The 24,490-nt window shown below is 41.7% G+C and overlaps 1 protein-coding gene across 1 annotated transcript in view; it reads right to left on the bottom strand.

Moving 5' to 3' along the window:
* The window catches only part of dlgap3 (discs, large (Drosophila) homolog-associated protein 3), a 148,994-nt gene that overhangs the window by 15,321 nt on the left and 109,183 nt on the right, over positions 1 to 24,490 (bottom strand). The window contains exon 3 of the mRNA XM_085446097.1: positions 5,831 to 6,987. Within this exon, the coding sequence (XP_085302223.1) occupies positions 5,831 to 6,913 (1,083 nt within the window). The 5' untranslated portion in view covers positions 6,914 to 6,987. The remainder of the gene's footprint in view (positions 1 to 5,830; positions 6,988 to 24,490) is intronic.

The following is a 24,490-nucleotide window of genomic DNA, read 5'->3' as shown; positions in this document are numbered from 1 at the left end:
AGCTGATGAGAAATGCAGAATTAGGTGATGAGGTCACAGGGGTATTTCTCGCCACGAGTGACCCCTTATGTTGACAAGCGCAGCTTTAATTAGCTTCATAGCTCGTGAGTATAGCTATTAACCTCGCATGTAACATGCTACTATTGTGGAGGACCACTCACTTGGATATGTGTGTTTATATATGTGTGTGTTCACTCGTACACTAACAGCAGCTGTTTTGGCCGAAGGACCTCTCAGCCTTTCATTTTGGTTTTCATTTTTTTGTAAATGCTGTCAGGTGCAGCTTCATATACGAGCATGTGACCAACACCTGCACCCACACACACACACATAGCCAAGGCCCCGGGGTTTGGCATCCAGCTGAGTGTGTGTTTTTAAGGTCATCACTTAAAAGATGATTCAGCCTAATCTCGTGATCCCCGTGGCCGTCCACTATCTCTCTCATTTCCTCAAACGCCCCTTTCTCTCCTCTTCTTGCTTTGCCCCTTGGCTACCATCACCTCTTTTATCTCTTTTCTATCCCTGAGCTTGCTTTACTGTCTCTGGGTCCCTCTGCATTCATCTTTTCTAACACTCTTTGTACCTCACCGCTTTGCTCTTCTTTTCATTCCTTTTACTCCATATTCAGCTTTTTTTCCCCCTCGGCCCTCTTTTCTTTTTTAATCATTTCATATCTATCACACACAGGCTGAGGGGAAGGTGAGAGGCTCAGGGAACGGAGAGCATCAGGTTCTGATGCCACACATTGTGATTGGCATTGACGCCATGGGGGAAAGTTTGCACATGTCCCTTTGCCTCTGACCGTAGACTTGCGAAGATTCACTTGCATTTATTGCTCGGTCCTGACTCTTTGCAGGAAACCTGTGTAAGTATTAGCTTGTATGTACATGTTTCCTTTTTTTACACATGGAAATAACATACAGCAGGTAGACTGACCCTGCAACGAGAGAGGGACTGCTGTAGCATACTTGAACTGATTTAAAACTGACCATGTGTTTTATGTTTTAAAACTGACCATGTGGAAAGTTTTTTTTTCTTGTTTGTTTGTTTGTTTGTTTTGTTTTTGCTTTGTTTTATTATTTGCTTCGAGCCCTGTGTACAGGAGCTGCATGCAAAAAGATCTTTTGTTAAAAGGGTTGGCGTAATAAGCAAATGCTTCAGCTAATACCTTTTGATTAGCCTTGTCTCATGCTTTCTTGCTTTGTGGTAGATCTTTGTTCTGTCTTCACTGAGATATTTGAATGCTAATCAATCAAATCAAATCAAATCAAATCAAATGTTTCCAGGTGCTACAAAAACTACTTAGTCAACGCTTTGTAGAGCGTTTTTCTTAATGTGAACCAACCTACATTTAGCTCTTCACTTTTGACTGTTTGCATAAATCCAGCAGATGTAGAGCCAATTTATACTCAGTCGTAACATGGAGAAATTCAAAGTTTAATCTTGTGTGGAGGAGAGAGGAGGATGAAAGTGAGGCTGTCGATTTATTGACTGACCTAGGTCCTGACCCTCACCTACAGCTACAGGTAGTGACCAAAAGAATAACAAGTTGGACTAGAAAGAAAGATCATATTTTTCACATTGTGGCTGCTCAATTTCAATGCAATTAAATGCAGAACTGAATTTAAAATCCTTCTCTTCACATCCAAAGTTCTGAAAGTTCAGCACCCATCGTATCTTAAACACCTCATATTACAATATTACCCCAATAGAGGACTTTGCTGTCACAGTTCAGGCTTACTTGTGGTTCCTAGAGTTTCCAAAATATGAAATAGTACTACTCCTCAGCCTCCTGGGGGATTTTCAGAAATCAGGTCATTGAGAATCGAACTTGTCAGAGATTTTTAGTAGTTGCACCTATAGTACGAATTTCATAATCCTACGAAAGCTCATTCTTGAGTTATCGCATTCACAACATTGGGTGTCCACGCCACTTGCCTGCACGGCAGGGTGACGACAATAGCCCATCAGCCTTTTAAAGCTTAGGGGTAGAAATGTGCAGCTGAGCTATCAGCTACACTATATGGATAGAAGTACAGTGCCACCTAAATATCACACCATAAGAGCTGCTCAGCCATGGAAACCCATGCTGTGAAACACCCGACACACTGTTTTTGTGCTGATGTCCATGTAAGAGGAAGTCTGGAGCTCTGCAGTTAGTGAGTCAGGAGAACGTTGGCAAACTTTGTGTCGACCGCGCTCTGGTCTGACTCACTTGGTTGAATTGCTGCGGTTCCTAAATGTTTTCACCTACAAATATACTAATTACAGTTGATTGTGGAATACCTAGGAGGGAAGATATTTCACAAAGTGGTTTATTACAGTGCTGGCATCCTGTTGAAGCACCACAATCAAATTCAATTAGCACTTTAGAATGAATGATTCTTTCACAAATGTTTGTAAAGGCAGGGTGCTTGGTTTTCCAGACCTGTGGAAATGGGATTTCTTCTTTCGGCTTCTCTTTTATGTCGCCACAGCAGATCATCTCCCACCATCTCGGCCTGTCCCTTGCACTCTCTTTCTTCATGCCAACACTCTGCATGTCTTCCTTCAGTAGAGCACTTCTGTGCATATGGTGACTCAGACCCCTCTGTTGTTGATTCAGCTTCCACTTTGGGTACTTTTAAGATTAGGCCTGAAACTCTCTGATTTTGATAAACTTAAGGTACTATATTGGTTGATCCTGAAACACCTGCATCTGAATTTTCAATAACTTTGTGTCTACTCTCTTCTTCCCCCTCACTCCCACAGGGAGGGGATGCAGATGGCTGGCCCTCCCTTAGCTGTGGGTGGTCTCTTCCTGTTAAAAAGCAGTTCTTCCTTCTCTTCATGGCTAAGTGCTCATTCACAGGGGATCATCTGATGGTTGTTATTCTCTTACTAATATTGCAGAGTCTTTACCTTACAATATAAATTATTTGCCAGTCTCTTATTACAAGTGCCACCTTTAATACACAAGTAATAGAGTTTAAAGGCAGCTGTTGGGTGTATGATATCTGCTCTTGCTTTCTCAGGCAGTTTCAATTTGGAGTTGTTGCACCTGTGCTGCTGTTAGTCCTGACATTTCATCCTGGTGAAACAGACCTGAACAGCTTTATATCTGCAGCTCCAGTGAGCTGTCTGCTCTGAAGCCGTGGATCAATCTGGCCTGCCCTGGCACATCTAAGCTGGGCACAATTCACTCAACATACTGTCTCTCCGCGCCTCCCCAAACCACCGGTGACACCTGGAGATACGAGAAAAGCTGCAGCAGGGGAAGTTCATTTCGTGTCCTAAGGTGAGAATGTGATGGTAGCCTAAAGCACAGGGTAAACTGTGTGGGGTTTGTCCTCAGAAAAGCACGAACACACAGACGACCCTGCTCTCGCTGTCTCCTCTATCAGCAGACCTCAGCTGTGTCTAAAGGATGAGAGTTGGAAAAACACCAGGGACTCCTGTGGCTACCTGTTTCCGTAGAAACACAGCCTGCATGGCAGCTCTACCTCAACACAGCTGGAGGTTTCTGAGCTCGTGCTTGTGTGTGTGTGTTTGTGTGTGTGCGTGTGCTCTCTGAGATGCCACTGTAACAGCCAATAACAGTCTTTAATTAACCTTTTCTGCCATTTTAGGAGATAAAATGAGTGAACGGGTTCTCTGAAAATTGCATGCGGCAGATTCAAGCTACAGCGTGTTGACAGGAGGCAGGTAAGCGACTGTTGTAAGGGACAGGTAAATAACACGGTGGGTGAAGATGATTATTGTTTTCTGACTCACAGCAAAATGCCAGGAGAGTCCATCTGGCCTCTTAGGCAGACATTTAACCAAGAAAAAATACTTTTCACTTGATTTTTTTGAAACCTTTATTTAAGAAAAAGGGTTTTTTATGCTTTTGAAAAATTCTTGTTAATTTCCCCATTAATCCAAAGGCTTTACCACAAGGATCTTACCCATCTTTGATTGTATTTTCTTCTTCTAATTTGCTTTCTTGAGCTTTTGAAACAAAAATTGGCTGTGTTGCTATTAAAGGTTTGTTTCTATAGCAGGAAGATGGCATTTTGAGTAACTGAATACCTTTACTTGTGTATTCAACTGGAAAAACCAGGGTCTAAACCAAAATTGTAGGGACAATGGTTGCTTTTCTTTCCTTGAAACAATTAACCTTTGGAGGGACAAAGCCTAAATTAAAATCAATGGGTATTTTACCTCCCCAGCAGTCATCACTCAGTGGGTAAAACTTTAGAAACTTAAGGACGGGCTTGTAGACCTAAACTTTTCTGATTGGCCACTTGAGCAATCAGAAAAGCTCTACAAAGCAGTCTGTCTTTGTCGTCTTTGACAAAGACAAAGATGACAAAGACATCTTACTTTAAGGAGTACCAGAGAGATTGCTGGTTACTACTTTCACACATACACTGTGCACTCACTACTAGATTTCTATGTTATATTTTTTCAGCTCTGCACCTTCCTCACATGGTGGTGAGGTAGCGTCTGCACTTTTTCCTATTTTTTTTAAACGTTTAGCCAATTAGTACATTAAAGCATAAGCTATAACTGGATAGCCTATAGGTCAAATTTCAGTCTGGTGGTCAATAAGGAGAAAGACAGAAGACAGGCAGCCTATAGGAGAAATGTCAACTTAGCATGTCGGCAAGTGTAAACTGTCAGCATCTGACAGAGCCTACAGTCCTGCCTCCTGGGGAAGATCTTGGTTGTGGTGTAGCAGTGCTAACACTATTAGACCTGGGAAATCTGGAAGTTGGCTTCACTCTCTGACATTGTTTGTGGAAGAAACGTGTGTATTATATTGAACAATTTCCTATAGTTAAGGCTATTTGATGTTCGCCAGAGAAATGCAGAGAAAACGAAATCGTTTGTCACTTATCACCACTGAACCTTGGAACCTTCTGGCAGACTGAGTTTTAACTTTAAAGACATCAAATACTCCAAAGAATGCCATGGGGAGATGCCAATCATGGCAGCATGTTTTCCATTTATTTATATTAAAGCATGTGTTTCATACCTTAAATCATATCTATTGGGGTGTCTAGAACATAACGCATAAAGCATAAAGCATAAAGCAGCAATTAAAAAAACAAAACAAAAGGAATACAGGGTATACTTGTACTGTATATTCTTTGCCTGTGGCAAATTGTTGCCTTGATCTCGTGGACGTGATAATCCATCCATGGAGAATGTAAATGTCCAAGGCTGTCAGATCACTAATCATCTTTAACCTGCCAGCTTCCAAATACAAAGTCTGTATGAAGTCCAATTGAGACAATTTACACGAAAAGCTGGAGGTAGTTTATGCAGTTTTGATGAATTCACAGCGAGTAAGTGGGTAAGCAACACCCTCACTTAAATCAAAGTGTTTCCAGTACTGACATGTGTGTGTGCTACATGTGTTGTTTTCTGATTGTTTCACAGCACTTATGTTCTAAAGCACAGCTATACAAGCCCATACTTCCCCACAAGCCTGTGAGAAGGCACTGCATTGACAGATTTTGTGTTATAACTGAAGAGCAGGCTTCATCTTGTCTAGATGCCCTGCGTCTGTGTGTCTGTACTGGCTGTCAAATATACACATGGAGATGCAACACAGACTGAGAGCAGAGGCAGAAGATATGAGATGGTCGACACGTTTTTATAAAGTCCCGTACACAATGATAGTTGTCGTTATGGCAGCGGACTAATTAGCCTAATCTTCAAGGGTCTGAGACAGTGGAAACAGAAAAACAAAAGTTCAAGACAATCTTTTCATTCCTTAAAAATAAGTTTTGTTTTTTTTGCTTAACACCAAACCACATATATATTTGATTACACATTTGCTGATATGTAGGGACAGACACACCTGGAGATAGTGGAAGGTCCTCTCCTTGAGCTTGCTCTCAATGGGCACCAGGGCTTTGTCATAGGCTCCTCCTCTGGTAGAAGGATACACCTCTCTAGCCTGACTCACTGTCATGGCTGACCAGGTGCTCCTCTTCAGGGAGTGACCGTGATGCCCGTGCTGTCCTCCTCCTCCCTCACTCCCCACCAGAGCCATTGTTGTGCAGGCCATGCACTCCCCAGACCCCGGTCCGCCGCCTCGTTCCTTGGGCTTCTTCATGGTGAGCTCCTGAATGGCAGCATCCAGGCTCTCATGTCCTCTGGGATACCCCGGTCTACCCCCACCTACCAAGTAGCTGCTGTCACTGTCGAGGTTGTCATCGGAGCTCCACCAGCCCGCTGTCCGGCTGCGGTGGCGTCTGCCTGACTCATGCCGCGAGTCTCCACTCTTGCTACGTTCTCGAGACTTGTTCCTCCTGGTGGAGCGAGACTGGTGGCCTGAGTAGTGGCCCTCCTCCCCTCCACTCCTGTGGCCCCCACCTCTCTCGCTCCTGTAGTCCCCTCCTCCCCTCGTACCGTTGTACTCCCGTTTGGATGGCGCCTCCAGGGAATGGGACTTGGCAAAGAGGCGCTGCACCGAATTGACCAAGTGGCGTATGCGCGAAGGGCTCTCACTGCGTTGCTCAGCACCCCCACTGGCAGTGCGCTGGTATTGCAGTGTGTGGAAGCCATCATGATGGAAGGGCACCTGCTTCTCAAACTGGTCCATCATGTTTGAGGGCATGCGGTGCATCTTCCCCCCGTGGCCTGAGGATAGGCACTCTTCACAAGAGTCAAATGACTGGAGAGGTGGGTGCTGGTTGGGGTGGGAGCGGGGAAAGGTGCCTCCTCCAGAGTGACTATGGGAGTGTGAGCGGGAGTGGTGCCTCTCCAGCGCCAGGGCCTCAACGGGACCTCCCCCAGGGTAAAAGTGGCCATCGCTGTGACCGTGGTAGTAGTCTCTGCCTGGACCGTCACAGTCATCAGGCGTGCAGTGGCAGGGACCTCCTCCACCACCACCCGAGGAATGCTGAGACATGCTCCGGCTGACATGGTACCCTTTCATAGGCGCCGGGGCATGGTGTGCCGTCCGGGCCGAAAGGGGGCGCTGTGGGCGTGACAGGGCTGCACCTCACTCACCTGGTGAGAAAAACAAGAAATAATGTGAAGACATTTTATTTAAGTGTAGCAAAGGAACAACAATTGCAATGTTGTAGACTGTTTGGATGAGAGTCTTTTTTTTTTGTCTAATTAGGCCTCTCATACCTGTCAGAAAGGACTAAGACCTCAAAGGGGTGTTTTTTTTATAAAACTTTGAGTACAGGTATAAGGTAAGATTAGAGGCTCACATATGGGAGGTGCAGCGATGGGACATTTGTGGTAGGAAGTAGATTTTGATGATTGATGTCAGGATTATTTTCTTTCTTCTTTTCTTCTTTTTAATGCGTGAATTGAAAGTGAAAACAATGCATTGTTTTTTTTCTGATTAACATTTTTATTGATGTTACACTTCATTTTTTACCTAACCAAAGACAAAACAGAGCAAACGCGAACATTCATCCCGCGGCTGCAATAAGCGGCCGGAGACAGCTTTCCTCTTTTTATTCATCTCTAAGACTGCAGGGCTGATAAATCAAGAATATTAGCCTTTCTTTCTCTCTCAGTGTGTATCTTCAGTTGTTCTTCTCCCTCTAGCTAACAGCTTTTGCTCCTCTTTGACATTTATCGTTTTATTCATCTGCCCAGCGCTCCGTGTTATCTGTCGTTTTCTCCATCCAGGCCTGCAGGGAGTCTTTGAGCATTCCTGTGATTTAAAGCCGAGGAAAGCAGGTTGTATATTGATCACCTGCATCCGAATGCAAAGGAGCTAGAGAGTGGCTGCAAGCATCCAAGCATACTGCAGAGGGATTTCGGCAGATGATTACCAAATGAACAGCAACGTGATATCAATGGGACTAGGTGAAAACCAACCCTACTGTTGCCTCGAGAGGATGAAAGTGTAGTGGATGATGGGATCCTCTCCACAAAGCTAATGCAGGACCTGAAACGAGTGTACCTTGTCAAGCAGCAGTAAAACCTAAGTAAAAGTAAACAGAATGTAAACAGGATGAGGGCTATCTCTGGGTTTCCTTTCTCCTCATGACATGGATAACAACTGAGATTACATTCCAAATGTGGTAATCATGTATTTCATTGGACTGGCATTAATTGCTGCTGGTGTAATCACATCCTCTATTAACCACTTCTCCACTAACTATATAATGAATCACGGGCACACAGCCTGTTCATAATGCACACGAGCATTTGCCATCATTTCTAAATTTGATTAAGTTGAGATTGAATTACTCGATGCGAGCCAATATCGGGCTGCTCGGCTGGATGGGATTCACTGAGCTCCTGCGAGTGTATTTGCACTTGTGTTTGCTGGCTTTCACGCTGAGATGAGAGATAGGGGACAGATGCTGGGATAATCATTAAATAGAGCGTGGCCTGTTTGCCTTGATTGGCTGAATGAGAGCTGCCACCCAGAAAGCTCACCCACATCTAGCCGTGTCATTGGTGTGGCCGTGACGACGGGCCTCTCCAAGTCAGCGTCCAACCATGGACAGATTTTAGACAGTTGTGCCACCTGGGCGGACCGAGCCACCTCTCATTAACTCTGTGGCTTTATGATCATTTCACTGCCAAAAAATAAAACCTGTAAGCATTTTCCTTTTTGACAAGGTATAAGCAGTGCACAATTCCTACGGGGAAATGTAACAATGCTGCCATTACTGTGCAATACTCTGCATGTTGCAGTGAAAACAACAAAAGCCCAGAAGCTAATAATGACAGTAAAGTCAGTAGCTGTGACATTATGAATTATTATCATCTTCCTTTTGTCGTTCTATCCCTCATTCCAATGTTGTGTGTTTGTGTTGCTTTCAGCAGGAGTGTTTTGATGGTTTTTAAAAATCAGGTGGCAAATGGTGACCGCTTAAAAATACTTGAAAATTTTGATAGTGGGTAGATCTTGTGTCTCCATAAACACGAATTAGAAGATGGGACTGCCCTATAACAACACAGTAGTAATGCTGAAGCACAAGATTTAACCTCAAGGTAATGGAGCTGACAAAATGCACTCTGGTTATGTTAATTTCTAGTCTTTCAGCTAAACTAGTAATAAAAAAAAGTGGTGTTTTGGATCCCATTATTAACACAAACATTTCAGTCCAAACCGATATAGTTTGGATTATTCAACATTATATAACCACAGTTAAAAAGATTAATCGAGAAGGAGAACTACTAATACGACCATACAGTCAAGATAGTATCTATCTTGGTTGAACAATGGGACGGTCTAAGGATCTCAGTGAACATTTAAGAAGGAGAATGATAGACTCACATAAGCTTGTAAGGTCTCTTGGAGTGATTTCAAAACAACTGCAGATTCCAGGATTATCATTACAAGCAATTCTATGTAGGTACAAGTTATTCAGATATATCTCCAGTCTGCCAAGGACTGGAAGAAGACCTAAACTGTCACCCTCAAATGAGAGGAAATTGGTTAGGATGTTCAAGAACAACCCAGGAGCTGTTTACCCTGATTGTTTGCATGTTTGGAGGCTTTCAGACCTAAGAACACTGTACCAACAGTCAAGCATGGCGGCAGTAGGATCATGGGCTGGGGCTGTTTAGCTGCCAGTGGTACCTGTACATTGCACGAAAGAACAATGAAGAAAGAGGACTTCCTTCTTCAAATTCTTCAACCTCACCTCAAGTCAACAGCTAGATGATTGAAACCTGGACACAATTGGGTGCCTCTACTGGCCAATACTCCTTTTGTTTGAAATGCAGAAAGCAGACTAACCTTAAGCTTCTTGGTCTGGTCCGAAAACCAAAAAGTTTAAATGAACATTAACAATTGAAGCAATGTTCGGATAATATAGCAGCTAGCATTGGGTATTAGTAAGGCCCCAGTAAAACAGGCTTGGAGACTCGTTAGCAACCATTGGTCTCCCTAACCGACTGTGAGTGATTGCTGAGAGCTGCTGTGAAATCGATTGCTAAGCTGTCACACAGGCCTAAAGACCAATCAACGATCCCATCGTGAAAACCTTGAGAATGACGGTAGCACCATCATTATCTACTATGTCATCACTCTGTGATAAAATGGAGGCTAACATAGCATTTAGACGCAAATGCATTGGTAGTGCTGTTGGAGCTTGAACACAAACATCAATTTCTTCTGTCATAAGTATACAGGTCAGATAACATCAAGGATCTCTTGTGTATTCTGTTTTACATATAAAAATGAATGTTGATATTTCATGTTTTAACAGCGATTCAACGTTGAATCTGAATTAAATATAAAATAACTTATTGAGAAAGATATTTTATGCAGTGTGTTGTACTAGCAGACTGCAAAGTGAGCACCACCACTCTGCCTGAAGGAGTAAATTAAACCCTGTTCTGTTTATTATGAAGTCTTTGGCTTTGGAGCAAGCTGCTGGCTGGGAGCTGTCAATCACAATGACACACACACACACTGAACATGTGGCTGTGCACACACACACACACACACACACCAAAAGGAAACATATGCACACACAGACCGCTAAGATAGTAAGGTATGAAAGACACATCTGAACTTTGGCTGTCACTTTCTCTTCATTTCCCTTTCACTTCTTCTCTCTCTCTTCTCAGTCTCTCTTTCTGACCTACTTCCATCCATCCTCCAGTCATGTCTCCTCCTCCCCAGCTCCTTGTTTTTTCTTCTTCATTTTTTAAACTTGTCAGTATGTCTGGCCCTCTGCATGCCAGCACTATGTGTTGAGTTAATTACAAAGTTTGTTTCCATTCTTCACCTCATGGCCTCTGCCATCCATCAGTGTTCTCTTCTGTGCATGTCTTCTGAGATAACTGAGGTATTATAGCATTATTTACACAAATGTTACACAACAAATACAAAAGAGTTTCAAGGTGCTTCTTTAGTTCTATCGCAGCCTTGTTCTCCATTATTTCTACAAAGTGTTTTCAACACTATTTAAAGTGATTCTATGCACTTTCCCCTTTTCCCCCCGTTTGTCTTTACCAGCTGAGACATCATGATAGCTTTTATTTTCTTTTTTTGCATGCGTGTATGTTTTGATGACACAACGTTTAAGCCACAGTATAGCTGTAACTTACAGTGTAGCCTGGAGTGTACTTTACCTGAAATGTAACTACATGTTGCGAGCACGCAGAGCTAAACAGCTGTGATTGATCTGCTTCACAGAAGCATGCCTTGTAAACACAGTATATTGATTAGCAGAGGGAAAACGCCTAGCTGAAACAAACTGTAAAAGGCTCTAATTGCATCTACATTGCCCACAATGCCAATGCCATAGCTACTATTCTGTCAGAGTTGCCACGTTTCTTGTTTTTATATCCCTGACAGCAAGTGAATAGTTTCCAGTCTGACATGAAATCTTCTGTCTTTGAGTAAAAGTAAAAGTGAACATGATCAGCTCAGGTTCACTCCTGATGGACTGAAAGCAACACCACAGAAATGCAAACAATAACAAAGTCAATACGGTAGTGACTCAACCCAGGGCTGCAAATAAAGGTTTTTTTGACGGCTGTTCTGTCTGTTTGTGGACTGTTTTTGTCACTGGGGCAGGATCGCCAAAACTTTTTAGGGGACTACTTCAGATGAAAACAAAGGTTGAACTTGAAAATAGGGACAGGCACTGGGACCATTGCACCCTTTCCCAACTTTTTGTCTCACACTTGTAACTTTAAATTTGACCTATAGCTGTTTTCTTTTCTTTTTTTTTAAGTCTCTGATGGATTGGATCGTAGAACCGGATGGCAGGGCAGCTGGTGCGATGGTTTCTAGTTTGTGTTTTCCTTCAGTAATTCTATTACTGTTTGGTAACCTTCCCCCTCCTTTCAGCGTAGGCAGAAATATTCAGTAACTGCTCAGTTGGAGCCGTACAACACGCTGCTATTGTTTAACACTGCTTGGCATCGAAGTGATTGTTACAGAGGCTTTAGTCTGGAGCTGTTTCATTTTAAATATTCATGCGCTCATGCCAGCTGCTCTGACCTACTTTGCTAACAGCTGAGTCTGCCCGCTCTCCACTGTGTCCGTAGCTAGTAGGTCAAAGGGTGTTTCAAATCAGTGAAATGTAAAATTTAACACCTGGAAAAGTCTAATTGATAAATGTTTTTTTTCTTTTAACTATGATTTTTTATTGCTTGTCTGAAGGCAAGGTAGCTCAAAAACATCATAAGAGATTTTCATCAAGATTAGTGGGGAGACAGATTTTGTTTCAAAGAAAAGACTTTCCTTAGACTGAGATGGCAAACCAGTTGTAGGCAGGAAAAAATATAGCTGCATGATATATGCCCACTTCTAATCAGTCATCAGCATCTACAGCGTGGCTGGAATTGTTTCCACTGTGAGTCTGTATGTGAGTTATCATGGCAAAATACGGCTGTGTCACATGAGGAAACAGAAGAAAAAAGAGGAAATCAGGATGCACAAAGTACAGAGGAACAGAGGAACTGGGGGAGAGAACAAGAGGAAAACACTTAAGAGCAACATACAATCACAAATCCCCCAAAAAGTTGGGCTGCTGTGTAAAATGTAAATAAAGACAAAATGCAATGAACTGCAAATCCCATGAACCAATATATTATTCAGAAATGAAATAGTTAAGCTTGGAAAAAAAAAGTAGTTTTGAATTTAATGGCATCAACGCATTTAAAAAAAAAAAAAGGGACAGGGCCATTTTACCATTGTGCAGCTACTTGTTTGCAGGTTGGCAACAAGACATTTGGTTGTTTAGGAAGAGGGGGGAGTTTTAGGAGTGGCGGCGAGAGAGAGAGAGACAGCAGAAAAAGAGAGAGAGAGAGCGAGTTTTGAGATGTGAGAGATTTGTGACGTTTAGCGTGTTTGGAGTGTGTAGTTAATGTGTTTTCTTTTGTAGTTAGTGTGTAGTGTTGTGGATAGTTTTGTGTTGTGTGTCAGAGCAATGAGGTGACTGCTGTCTCCAGGTAGAGAACAGGAGTGCACAGGCTGTGATGTTCTCCTTTATAGTGGACAGAAATGTTTGGAGTGACACAAATAATTTGTGTGGGATCTTATTTAATGCAGAACAGCTGATTGTTATGTAAATAGTTTGAAATGGTTATAACAAAGGGTAAAAGGTAAATGGCTGCAAATAACTTTGTTTGCAAAACACGTGCATATGATTTTAAAATTGAAGATTTAGATCAATTGTGTTAATACAGTATGTCAAAATGAACACATGAATGTAAATTCAGACACGTGAGGCTGTGCTGAAAAGAATGATACCAAACAAGGCAAAGTAAATAGTTTTTAAAGGTGAAATGTAGAGGAAACATCAAAAGTAGTTAAAAATTGCCAATTATACCCTGGACCCCAGAGGGTTAAACACTTTTTTTTAAAGTAATGCAATAGTTACTTTTCAAGTAATTAATAAATTTTAGAGTCTTGTAACTCAGTTACTAACTCAGTTACTTTTTGAAGAAGTAACTAGTAACTATAATTAATTACTTTTTCAAAGTAACTTGCCCAACATGCAAAAATATGTAAATTTTAAAGTCATTTAGTCTCATCTGCATATATCATGAATTAACAGTTTTATATATTTCTCCCCATATGTTTTTCTACAGACAGTAGCTTAATGGGGGACAATAGCAGACAATCATTTGGACAAGGCAGGCACAACCTTGGCTTTCACTAAAATGGGCTAACGCTGTGAGGCAGTGGGTATTGTGTGCCTGAATACTGGCTTTGTTTGAATGCAGATACAATGAACCAAGCTAGAACGTGGTCCGAGGCAGATACGTCGACCCATTTAAGAAAACGAGGTGAACTTGCATAGAATGCTTATAGAATTGTAGTCAAACAATAGGATAGTTTTTGCTAGTTTGGTGTCTGCCCATATGTGCTGGTACTTCAAAGATACTATTAACCACAGGCACTCTGAAAGCCCATAATGGCAAGTGGGACAGACAATAGTGAAATGTATGACTATGGGAATAGGAAATAATAGAGGATTGGCTCAGCTATGTGTTGGCATGCACTTCCTTTTTTTCAAGCCAGAGACATGCATGCTGGGAAACTGGCAGAAGGACTGATTTGCTCTTCTCAGCTTTTAGCCATGAATGATCTATTTTCATTTTTCCACTGTCTTTCTCCGATATGCACACAACCACACCACACACTCGCTCACACACACACACACACACACACACACTGTTCTCTGGCAGCTGAGTAACTGCTGTAGCTAACCCATCATGATCCAGAAGGAATCAGGGATGATGGGAAAGATTGAAGATTTCAAGGATGACCTGGAGAAGAGGACCCATAAAAAAAACACAACTACAGAGCCAAGTTGAGCTACTGCAGTTCATTATCTCTGTGCATACAGACTGGAGAGCACAGGTGGGTAAAAAGGGTGTGAAATTTTAAGAAAAATAAGGAAAAAAAATGTGTATATAATGGCTGTATTTGCAAGTTTGCAAGGCGCTGTAGACTTTTCAGTGGGAAGTGGCAGAAGCTAATATATAAACATGGCGGTGCTGAAAGGTAGGTTGCACATTCGCATGAATGTGTGCCCACATACACACTCTAGATGCTGAAATAGTTGTTGGTGAAGGCAGCGGACAATTGAGTGGTGCTGGAAATGCCTATGAGAGACAATAAAGAGTGAGAAGGGAGAAGAGATGTAGCAAGAAAAACAGAAGGGTAATGCTAGAATGAGAGGCAGAGGGAATATGACAGTGGATGTGTGTGCGTAAGACAGAGAGATGATGGTCACAACACAGGGGAAATATGCTCCCATCATAAGGGCAAAATTGAAGAGTGCCTAGGGGGCAATTCCTCTATTGCGCTCTCTCCGTCTCCTCCTCCTCTTGCCCTGTTTTCCCATCTCTCGTCTTTCCCATATTCCCTTGCACAAACCTGTGTTCTCCTTTTATTCTTCTACTCCGGTCTCTCAGAATAGGTTGGCAGAAAATGTTCAACAAAACCAACACCATTAGTTTAAAGGAGGTGCAGGGTTAGCACGATTTTTCTTTTAAAGCTACCTGAGGGATGTCTCTGTGGTGGAAGTCTAGAATATATTATCACAGATATACATCTCTGGAAGTCAAAGACAATTCTAAGAGATATGCAATCATCTGAATTTTCCATGGATGCAACATGGTGCTATGAAAACATCAAGTGTTCTGACACAATTGGTAGTTTTCATTGCCCTTTGCACACTCCAGTGACCCATATTAGGATTGTGCTATTTTGCATGCATGAATCTGTCCACTTTGGTCAATTCAAGGCACCAAAACAGTTTGGTACAAGGAGATACTCTGTCCATGACTAAGCAAGGTTACAAATAAATATAAGAACAGCATGCTGAATAGTTATTATATATTTAATGGTCTTCTCATTGAAGGTTGAAAGTATCCTTATCAATATATCCAAGGCAATAGTGGCTCACATAACTACTCATTACAACCAAATTATACAGGAGAGCATCTGTAAATGTGCAGGACATTGAGCCTTGAAGCATATGGGCTACAGCAGCAGAAGACCACACCAGGTGGCACCTCTGTAAGCTAACAGCAGGAAACAGGCTTTGTGTAGGCTCACCGAAACTAGAAAATAGAAGTTTAGAAAAATGTAGCCTGGTCTAATGAGTCTCAAGTTCTGCTGCAGCATTTGATGTAACCAAAATGAAAGCATGGCTCCATCCTGCCTTATATTAATGGTACAGGCTGAGAGTGGCGGTGTGATGGTGTGGGGGAGATTTTCTTGGCATGCTTTAGGTGCCTCAGTACCATCAGAGCATTGTTATTGACCATATTCATCCCTTTCTGACCACAACATATCCATCCTCTGATGTCTGCTTCCAGCAGGATAACTTTTGGTATCAAAAACATGAAATCATCTTGAACTGGTGATTAAGATTGATTAAGCTTTTACAATCCAGAGGAGTGCTGTGGCTTGAGGTCCCCAGATCTGGTGACCTCAACAATCACCAGATCTTAATCTTAAAAACCACCTTTTGGATTTGGAGGAACAGGAGATTCATATCATGTTCAAATTGGTTCTTAACCTAAGAAAAATGGGAAACACTGCATCATAACATGCTAGCAAGCAGGTTGAGTTTGGATTTTTCTTATTAATATTAAACACCCACTGCATCACAAAGAATGCAGACAAAATTTAGACTGTGCACTTGAGTATGCAGAGCAGTGCAGATCTGACGGTGAACACTGTTCTTTTCCTCAACTGACAGTTCAGCAGTTAAACACAGATTTTAAGTTTATACTCTGGAGTTTTTATGTAGTTTAGCAGCCCTTTTCTTGCATGTATCCTGCTCTCCAGCTGAGATCTTGGAATTCAGTGTCTCAGTATCTGACAGATCATTTATATTGACTTATATCGCAGACCCCCATGAGAACATATCGATTCTGCTTCCCCTTCCTCTTCACGATCTGAAGATTTCCTGAGAGAGACACATGCATGAAACAGACACTTATACTGTATTATTTCTCTATTACTGTGTTACTCATATCCTCATTCCATCTACATAGTTAGACACTCTAATTTGCTCTTGGTCAGATCGTGCCGGTCTTTTGTAAATTTAACTGCCTGTCTGTGTACTTACATTTGCACATTGTTAGTGCATCACCTGGAAAACTTCCATTCCTATCTGTGCTATTTTTGATTGCAATGCAATGCTAATTAGCCCCACTTAGCCCTTAATTGTCCATTATAAGGCAATGAACTTCCCACTTACTTTAACAGCCTCTTGAAATCCACTGTAACGAAAATCCCACTATTAGCTGTAATGCATCTTCTACGCTTAGAAATGTTTTTAAACTTTAACATTAATACCAATGGAATCTAGAGCAGGCAAGAAGAATATGTAGAACTCAATACAATGCTTTTGATAAGCACTTGCATCCGACCAGTGTTGACTGTTGACAGAAGTCTGTAACCCAAAGTGGCCCATAGTGTCAGAGCTCCTGGTATGCTGAAAGACTGAGGGGCACACAAATAACTTCACACTAATTCCATCTGTGCTTCTCATAAATACACAGTTAGTTTTTTATTTAACTGATGGTAATTTTTTTCTTTAATGAACACTTTAATCTTCATGAAAACTGTATGTGTGAGAGGACATCCTTCATGATTTAATGCATCTTTAAGACAATCGGTTGCCTGTTTACGTACAAATTATTTTAAAAACCTAATGCAGTTGGACTTCCTGAATTTTCTGTGACTGTCAAGACTTTTGGAGAATTTGAACACCAGCTAACTTATTCTTCATTTTCTTCTCGCCACCCTTTCAACCTTAAATATAAAAACATCAAATTGATAATGTCAAAATGCACTCCTCTCCTCTGACCATCTCATCTAACATCTATTAGTCTGATTCAGTGAGCGCGATAACCCCCCCCCCACACACACACACACACATTTAGCATTGAGCTGTATGTTTATGCCACTGAAAACAGCCTGAGAGAGCTTCTGACTGTGACTTAATGAGAAGGAAAATACCAACACCACTTAGCAGAGTGCTGCTCACTTGTAATTGGCCTTCATTTTCCCTCTCTGCCTCAGATAACATGTGAGGACATGAATGGGTGTATTAGATGGGGATAAACAGGGATCACAGGTGATGAAAGAACAATGTAACAGGCTCGTTCAAAAATCCGCCGTCAGACATCAGGGGTTAACCCTCTGATGGTGAGTCCTTCGATACCGACATGCACGCGATGTAGCTAGAGGCTAAGGCCATGATTATACTTTCCATGTCCGCCAGCCTGCCTGGGTCAGAGTGACATAAATTTTGTCATCAGACAGAGAATGTGTGGACATCCATGTGCTTGCCAGATTTTTGTGACTTTACATCATAGTGCAAGAACTGAGCATGAGCCCCAGGCGACGGACTTCAGGTGGTCTTCAAAGAAGATAACAGGAATGTCTAGTCGGCCATTGTGTCTCCATCTGTCCACAACAGAGTATAATCAAGGCTTAGGTGTCCCTCCCTCCTTCCTTAAGGTATAAAGAGGGAGTACCTGAAATCAATATTTTTTTTAAGTTGAAAGATGGGTGTGGTACGAGACCACATGAGGGGCTCCCACATTGGATTTCATATTTCACCCCCACCTACTTATTACATTCCCCCCCTTTCCTTTTTTTGTTTCCTCCTTATTTCTCCTCTGCGTCTTTAACCTCCTTTTCTCAGCTGTTACCTCATCACTTTACAAATATCTTTCTTTCTTTTTACCTCCACCTCACTTTTTGTTTCTGCCACTCTCTCTATGGATTGCTTCTCTTTCTTTTCCCCCATGAGTACCTTGAGCCGCTTGTGTTGTTTTACAAACTCTCTTGACAAAAAATCAAAGGTAGATGCACAGACCGAGGCTTAGAAATGAATTAAGTCACACACCAATGGCAGCTATTATGTTTTCACAGTGTCATAAAGAACAAAAGCCTTTGAATTGTTTTTTAAACCTTTTAAAGACATCTTCGGTTTGTTTTTTTGTTTTTTTTTATCTTGAGTGTGTTATTTAACTTCTTTCGTAGCAAAAAGTCCTTCAAGAAGCTATCTTCACAAGTCCTTGTGAACGGCCTCAGAATACATATTTGGGCACTTTTTATAATAATACCAGAACTAACTTAAACTTAATTGTTTATTGGGATACAATGAACAATCATAAAATTCTAACAGTCAAATCTGATAAAAAAAAACCTCTTAAAAGTTTGCTGATTTTTCTCCAAAATAGATTTTAAGTTTGACTCATTTTGGGGTTTTTTTCCCCCCTAAATTTGGGATTTGTGGAGTGCCATGTCTCTCTTTTGTAGCATCTTATGAAACAAGGTAAAGAATGAACTTTAATTCTGAACTGCCATTATAAACTGGGAGGAACAATTTGTTCTTCCCAGCTTTTTGACACAAATTAAATCTTTCATTTCTCACTCTCCTTATCTCACACGCACAGACATAAACACAGTTTTCTGACACATAGAAGTCCTTCTTATGCAAATTTTGAATATCTACATTTCCCTGACTAATGACAAAAATAACATCTGCTCTGGATGATTACGTGATCTGATCAAAATGCTCCAGAAATTCTTTTACATGCAACTTGCACTCACTTTGTTCTACATTTTCTGAGATAGAAAAAAAGAAATGTAAGTTATTATATGAAAAAATACAAATAAAAATCCAACTGCTTATGATGTTCTGGGCTTATTTGACTGACAGGTGAGTAGGGATGGGTATCGTTTAGGTTTTATCTGATACCAGTACCGGTACTTTTGAAACGGTGCCAGTGCTTAAACGGTGCTCGAACCGGTGCTTAAACGGTGCTCGAACCGGTGCTTAAAGAATGGAGAACACACACTTTGTCCAAAAACCTCTCATGTTTAGCTGTTTTTTTGTAAAAAGATAACAATGTTAGCCTTTTCTGCAGCTATGGGGCATATATGGTATCACTCTTGGCTGGAAGCAGTGCTTAATCAATGGAAAAAACACCAAGTTTGTCCAAAAACCTCTCATGTTTAACTGTTTTCCATTTTTTCTTTGGTCCTTTTAGCCTTTTTGGCCAGGGTGAAGGGAGTATCTGCCATCAAACAAGAAGACAGCCGCATGTAACTACGATGGTGTTTGCTAGTTCACCTTACGTGCATTAATGTAATAACGTGGTTAGCACGAACAACACTAAGCTACTCGCCCAGAGAAGAACGCCTGCTGCCATCATCATCCGTCATCATTTCTGCTACACTGGCAGGGCTAGGGGCCAGGACTCTCCTCTTCGGGTTCTTGGGAGATGTTGCTAACTCTGGGTCCGATAACAGGCACCACTCCCGCAGTAGATGTGCACGGTGTGAGGTCTCACAGCAAGCTATCAAATATGGCGCATTTCTCGGCTTTTAAAAAAACGCTATGCGCCGCCATGTGTTTCATCAGATTCGAGGTGTTACATCCTTTGACCGTATCACAGTATCACCTTAAAGCACTTGTTGCAGGCTGCTGAGTTTGCATATTTTGCTGTGAAGTACAGCCAGCCTTTTTATTCTGTAGTTCTGCTCTAAAAGAACGTACATACCTGGGCCCGCCTACTATCCTCGGAAAGGTAAAATGATTGGCTAGAATCCAAAGTGTATGACGTCTCAGGAAAAAAAGCACCGAAATAAAGCACCAAAATGTGCGCTGCTTTTCGGTCTGGTTACTACCATTTATGTCAGAACCGGTACCCATTCCTACAGTTGAGCACCGAGATGCAAAAAATCACAGCAAGACATACAGGAGTAAAGACAAAATCAGAGGAAGTAACTCACAAATAATCATCACATAGTCACTCTGGTGGCAATTTACAACTTTAACAGTAATGTAGTTTTGATTCCCAGACACTTTAAAATCCTCCATGTTCTGCACATGCATGTTCAGTGCAGCAATGTCCAAGATGGTCAAGAAGAGCGATGAACACATACAAACACACACATACACCCATACATTCAAACAGCCTTCTAACCAGCTGACTCTAGTGTTGCTAGGTTACTTGGTGAACTAGACTACTACATGTAGAATAAATTTGCATAAATGTCACACAATTGTCAGTATACCATGAAACAGTGGAGCAGAGTATGCTTTGAAGAGTAATGCTGATCAGTCTTACTTCATTTTCCAAGTGTAAATCTGTGATCAGGAATCAAATATGTGTGTGTTTACTGATTTGAAGTACAAATTTCAGCACGTTTGAAATGCAAATGAAGTATACATGCAAAATGTCTACATGTATTTGCATAATGCATGCATGTCTGCATGTGTGTGCCAGCTTAGGCTGGTGCTTTGATCTAGGACTGCCACATTAGTTGCAGTGAAGGAACGTCTGCTCTCCAGACTTTTAGCTGTGAGTATACTGTACATTAATATTATTCATGTTTTATGCTTGAGCCAGTGCAGTGCGAAGGCAGTCTGTGGACAGTCACGGACGGCCTGTCTACCTACAGAGTGTTTGTTGTCAGACAGAGGCAGTATCACAAACATGTGATACAACTGATCTGTGGACTATTCTTGCTGGTGCTGTTGTTGATCTATCAGTCAGCCACAGAGAAGAGCAAAGTTGTAACATACAATAGAGAAACTGCGAGGTTAAAAATAACGATGAGTGTCCACTGCAGCTACTCTCTGCACTTTTCCTGCTCTGTTCTGGTTAATTTTTTGCACTTGTCCTGTTCTTTGCAACTTTGCTGTTGCAGACAGATTTGTGGGACCATAATTTAGGCTGTAGTTATGATGGTAATTCTACTTCACCATCTTGATTTGTTTACATCATGGGACATCATATACACAACTATTGCTGACCTACTGCATAAACACACACAGAGCCTTTAATCACCATCCCTGGTGATTGCAATCGTGTTAATCTGGACTCCACTCTGCCAACTTTTAGGCAGGATGTATACTGTAAAACATGAGCCAGTAAATCTCTGGACCTTCTGTCCAAACACCAGAGATAGATACAAAACCACTGCTCTGATCCTACTAGGTAGAAAAGACCACAACCTGGTCCTGTTAATACCTATCCCTGTCCCTGTGGTTCAAACACTTCCAGCTGTAGCGTCAGGAAAACTGCAAGGCCTGCTTCAACATTGTAGACTGAGGACAACATCAACATACTATATAGACTACATCACAGAATATATAAACTATATACAGTTTTGCAAACATGTCACCATCCCAACCAGGACTGTGAACTATTTTCCTGATAACAAGCCATGGATTACCCAGATGAATGAAAAGAAGACCGTCTAAGTGTAAAAATTGGTGGGAGCTGGAGACCAAACTCCAGCTGAACTCAAGAGACCATTAGTAGCAGGGAAACCTGCTAAAGCCATTCTTCAGTGGATTCAGTACTGAACACTCCTTTCCACGCAGTTCTAATCTTACCACCTCCTCAGCCACCTGACCATGCCACCTTCCACCAGTCATCCCCTGTGCCCCCAACCCCCAACCCTATCTGTTCTCAGATTCCTCTGGCTGTACATATGACTGTGACAGCTAGTCAGTTGAGGAGACAGGTGGAGAGACTACACCAAAGCAAAGCTCCTGGCTCTGACTGCATAAGTCCAAGGGTCTTGAAGTTCTGTGCTACCCAGCATCTCTTCAGCCTTAGTCTGCTGCAGGAAAGTGCAGGACGAGGAGAGTGGAAGTATCGAAAAAAAGACCCTTCTGGCCTTAACAACTTCAGATATCACATATCATGTAGGTGCTAGAAAGACTAGTTGTTTAGCTAGCAGATGAAATATGTTCTCGACCCTATTCAGTTTGCTTACCTAACTCATGCTGGGGTGGATTGTGCAATGTGCTCACTCTCCCCTGAACAGTAAAGGTGGCATTGTGAGAAGCATGTTTTCTTTCTCCAGTGCCTTTAATGCCATCCAACCACTTCTGCAGACTGAGAAGCTGCTCAGTGCATCACCACTTCCTCTGTCTCCTGGATTACTGACTATGTGCCAGAGAGGCCTCAATTTGGGGCACCACAGGGGATGATCCTGTTTACTCACGCACCTCATATTTTTAAGTAAAACAGTAAATCATGCTATCTGCAGAAGTTCTCTGATGGCACTGCAGTGCTTTGGTGCTGGTGAAGAGCTTTGTGGAGCAGATACACATAGTCCTGAATGTCAGCAAAACCAAAGAGAGAGCGGTTGATTTTAAACCTACTAAGTCCAGAGACTGAAACACTGGACAGCCACAGGTACTTGGGTGCTCTCCTGAATGACAGACTACACTGGAGGACCAACAATGATGCTGTGTACAAGAAGGATATGAGCAGAATCTACTTTCTGAGGAGACTCAGATCCGTTAATCATTTTAGCAAGATACTGGACATCTTCTGCCAGTCTGTAGTAGCAAATCCCATTTACTTTGCTGCTGTCGGTTGGGGGGAGTGGAGGTGTTTGAGTCACTGAGATAACTACTCTCCATCATGGACCATCCATCGTACCCGCTCTGTTCCACACTGCAGGCACAGCAGAGCTCATTCTCCCTCTGACTTATCCAACCCTGCTACCATATAGAACCCTTCAGGAAATCGTTCATATCGTTCTCTGTAAAACTCTGCGACAATCCTCCTTTTTGTAACAGATGAACACACCTATCAGGACATAACACATTTCTGTATCACAATTTCTTGCTGTTTCTTGATTTATTTATAGTGTAAATATTATTTATTAATGGCATTTAAAATACTGTATGCTAAAAAAATCTCAGTCTTATCTTTCTATTTTTCTTCAACTTAATTTTTATTATTTTATTTATTTATCACTTTTTCTGTATATGGTACTATTACTATTAATAGATTTTTTATTTTGCGCATTATGCTATTTCTATTCTTTATGCTGCTGCTGCTGTAACATAGTAATTTTCTTTTGAGGGCTCAATAAATTCCATCCATTCATCCAGCAGCTTTGAGGGTAAAGCTAATACAGAGGCAGAGCTGACTCCACTGCTTTCCTTCCCTTTCATTTGTTTCACTCCTTTACTTCCCCTCTTCCATTTTTTCTTATTCTTTATTATCCCCATCACACATTCCCTTCACACCAGTCTCCCTTACCTTATTACAGCCAACTAATATCAGTGCTCAAAGTGTAGTGCACGGTCTGAAGAGTTCCAATATTGAAAATACGGAGGACGCTTATTAACACTTAATGTCATTAAGGTGCAAAAGAAATAGTTTAGAGGTCACTAAATCGGATGTGTATACATCATTTAGTCAAAAGGCAGGCTGTGTCCGCTGTGCCACATGCTGCGTGTGTCAGTAGTCAGATGGATTTTTACACGTGCACGTACACATTTGGGAAAAAACACACACACGCACGCACACAGCACACAACGTACAGATACACACAGAAAGATAAAAACCGTGTTGTGTTGAGAATTGTTCTGTCACTCCTGCCGATAGGGACGCAGCTGTGCAATAGGTGAGAAATAGCAGGCAGTGAAAGTATTGTGTTTTGAGGCAGAGATAGTGTGTACATGTCTGTTTCCTTCTACTAATGGCTTTAGTTGTACCCAACACACACACACACACACACACACACACACACACACACACACACACACACACACACACACACACACACGGTTATGACACAAAGGGAAGACTGAACGTGGAGCTCTGCAGGGTGTACACTATAGTGGTTTTTATGACTGAAAAGCCCCACTCATGTTTTACATCTAGCCATTTATCCTAATACTGAAAGAAAATACCCAAACAAGTGCTGCGGTAGGCTGTACTTCTCTGCTTTGAGTTCATATCTTGACACAATAAATGCCTGATGTGAGACGAGAGCAAAGCTGTTAGCTTAAGGATGTGGGGTATTTAGCTTTTAACTGCATTGACATTTGGCATACAAATATGAGGTTGTGGGCCATATTATAAACATTGTATGATCCTCATCCCAGATATGACTCAGAAGTGGGATATAAATACAATGTGAGCAGTTCCAATCATGCCGTAGTGAGTACATTAGTAGGTTTTACCAAAGAAAACTGACAATTAAAAAATGTACACCTACGTGTACACCACTGGTGCTTCAACTGGGAGATAGGACTGAATATCTTAC

Source organism: Copadichromis virginalis, linkage group LG22 (genome assembly GCF_057382275.1).
Source record: "Copadichromis virginalis isolate Kocher_CV1m ecotype Utaka linkage group LG22, C_Virginalis_male_GT1.1, whole genome shotgun sequence".
Classification (NCBI taxonomy): domain Eukaryota; kingdom Metazoa; phylum Chordata; class Actinopteri; order Cichliformes; family Cichlidae; genus Copadichromis; species Copadichromis virginalis.
Note: the sequence above shows the minus strand (reverse complement) of the source record. Positions and strands in the feature narration are given on the sequence as shown.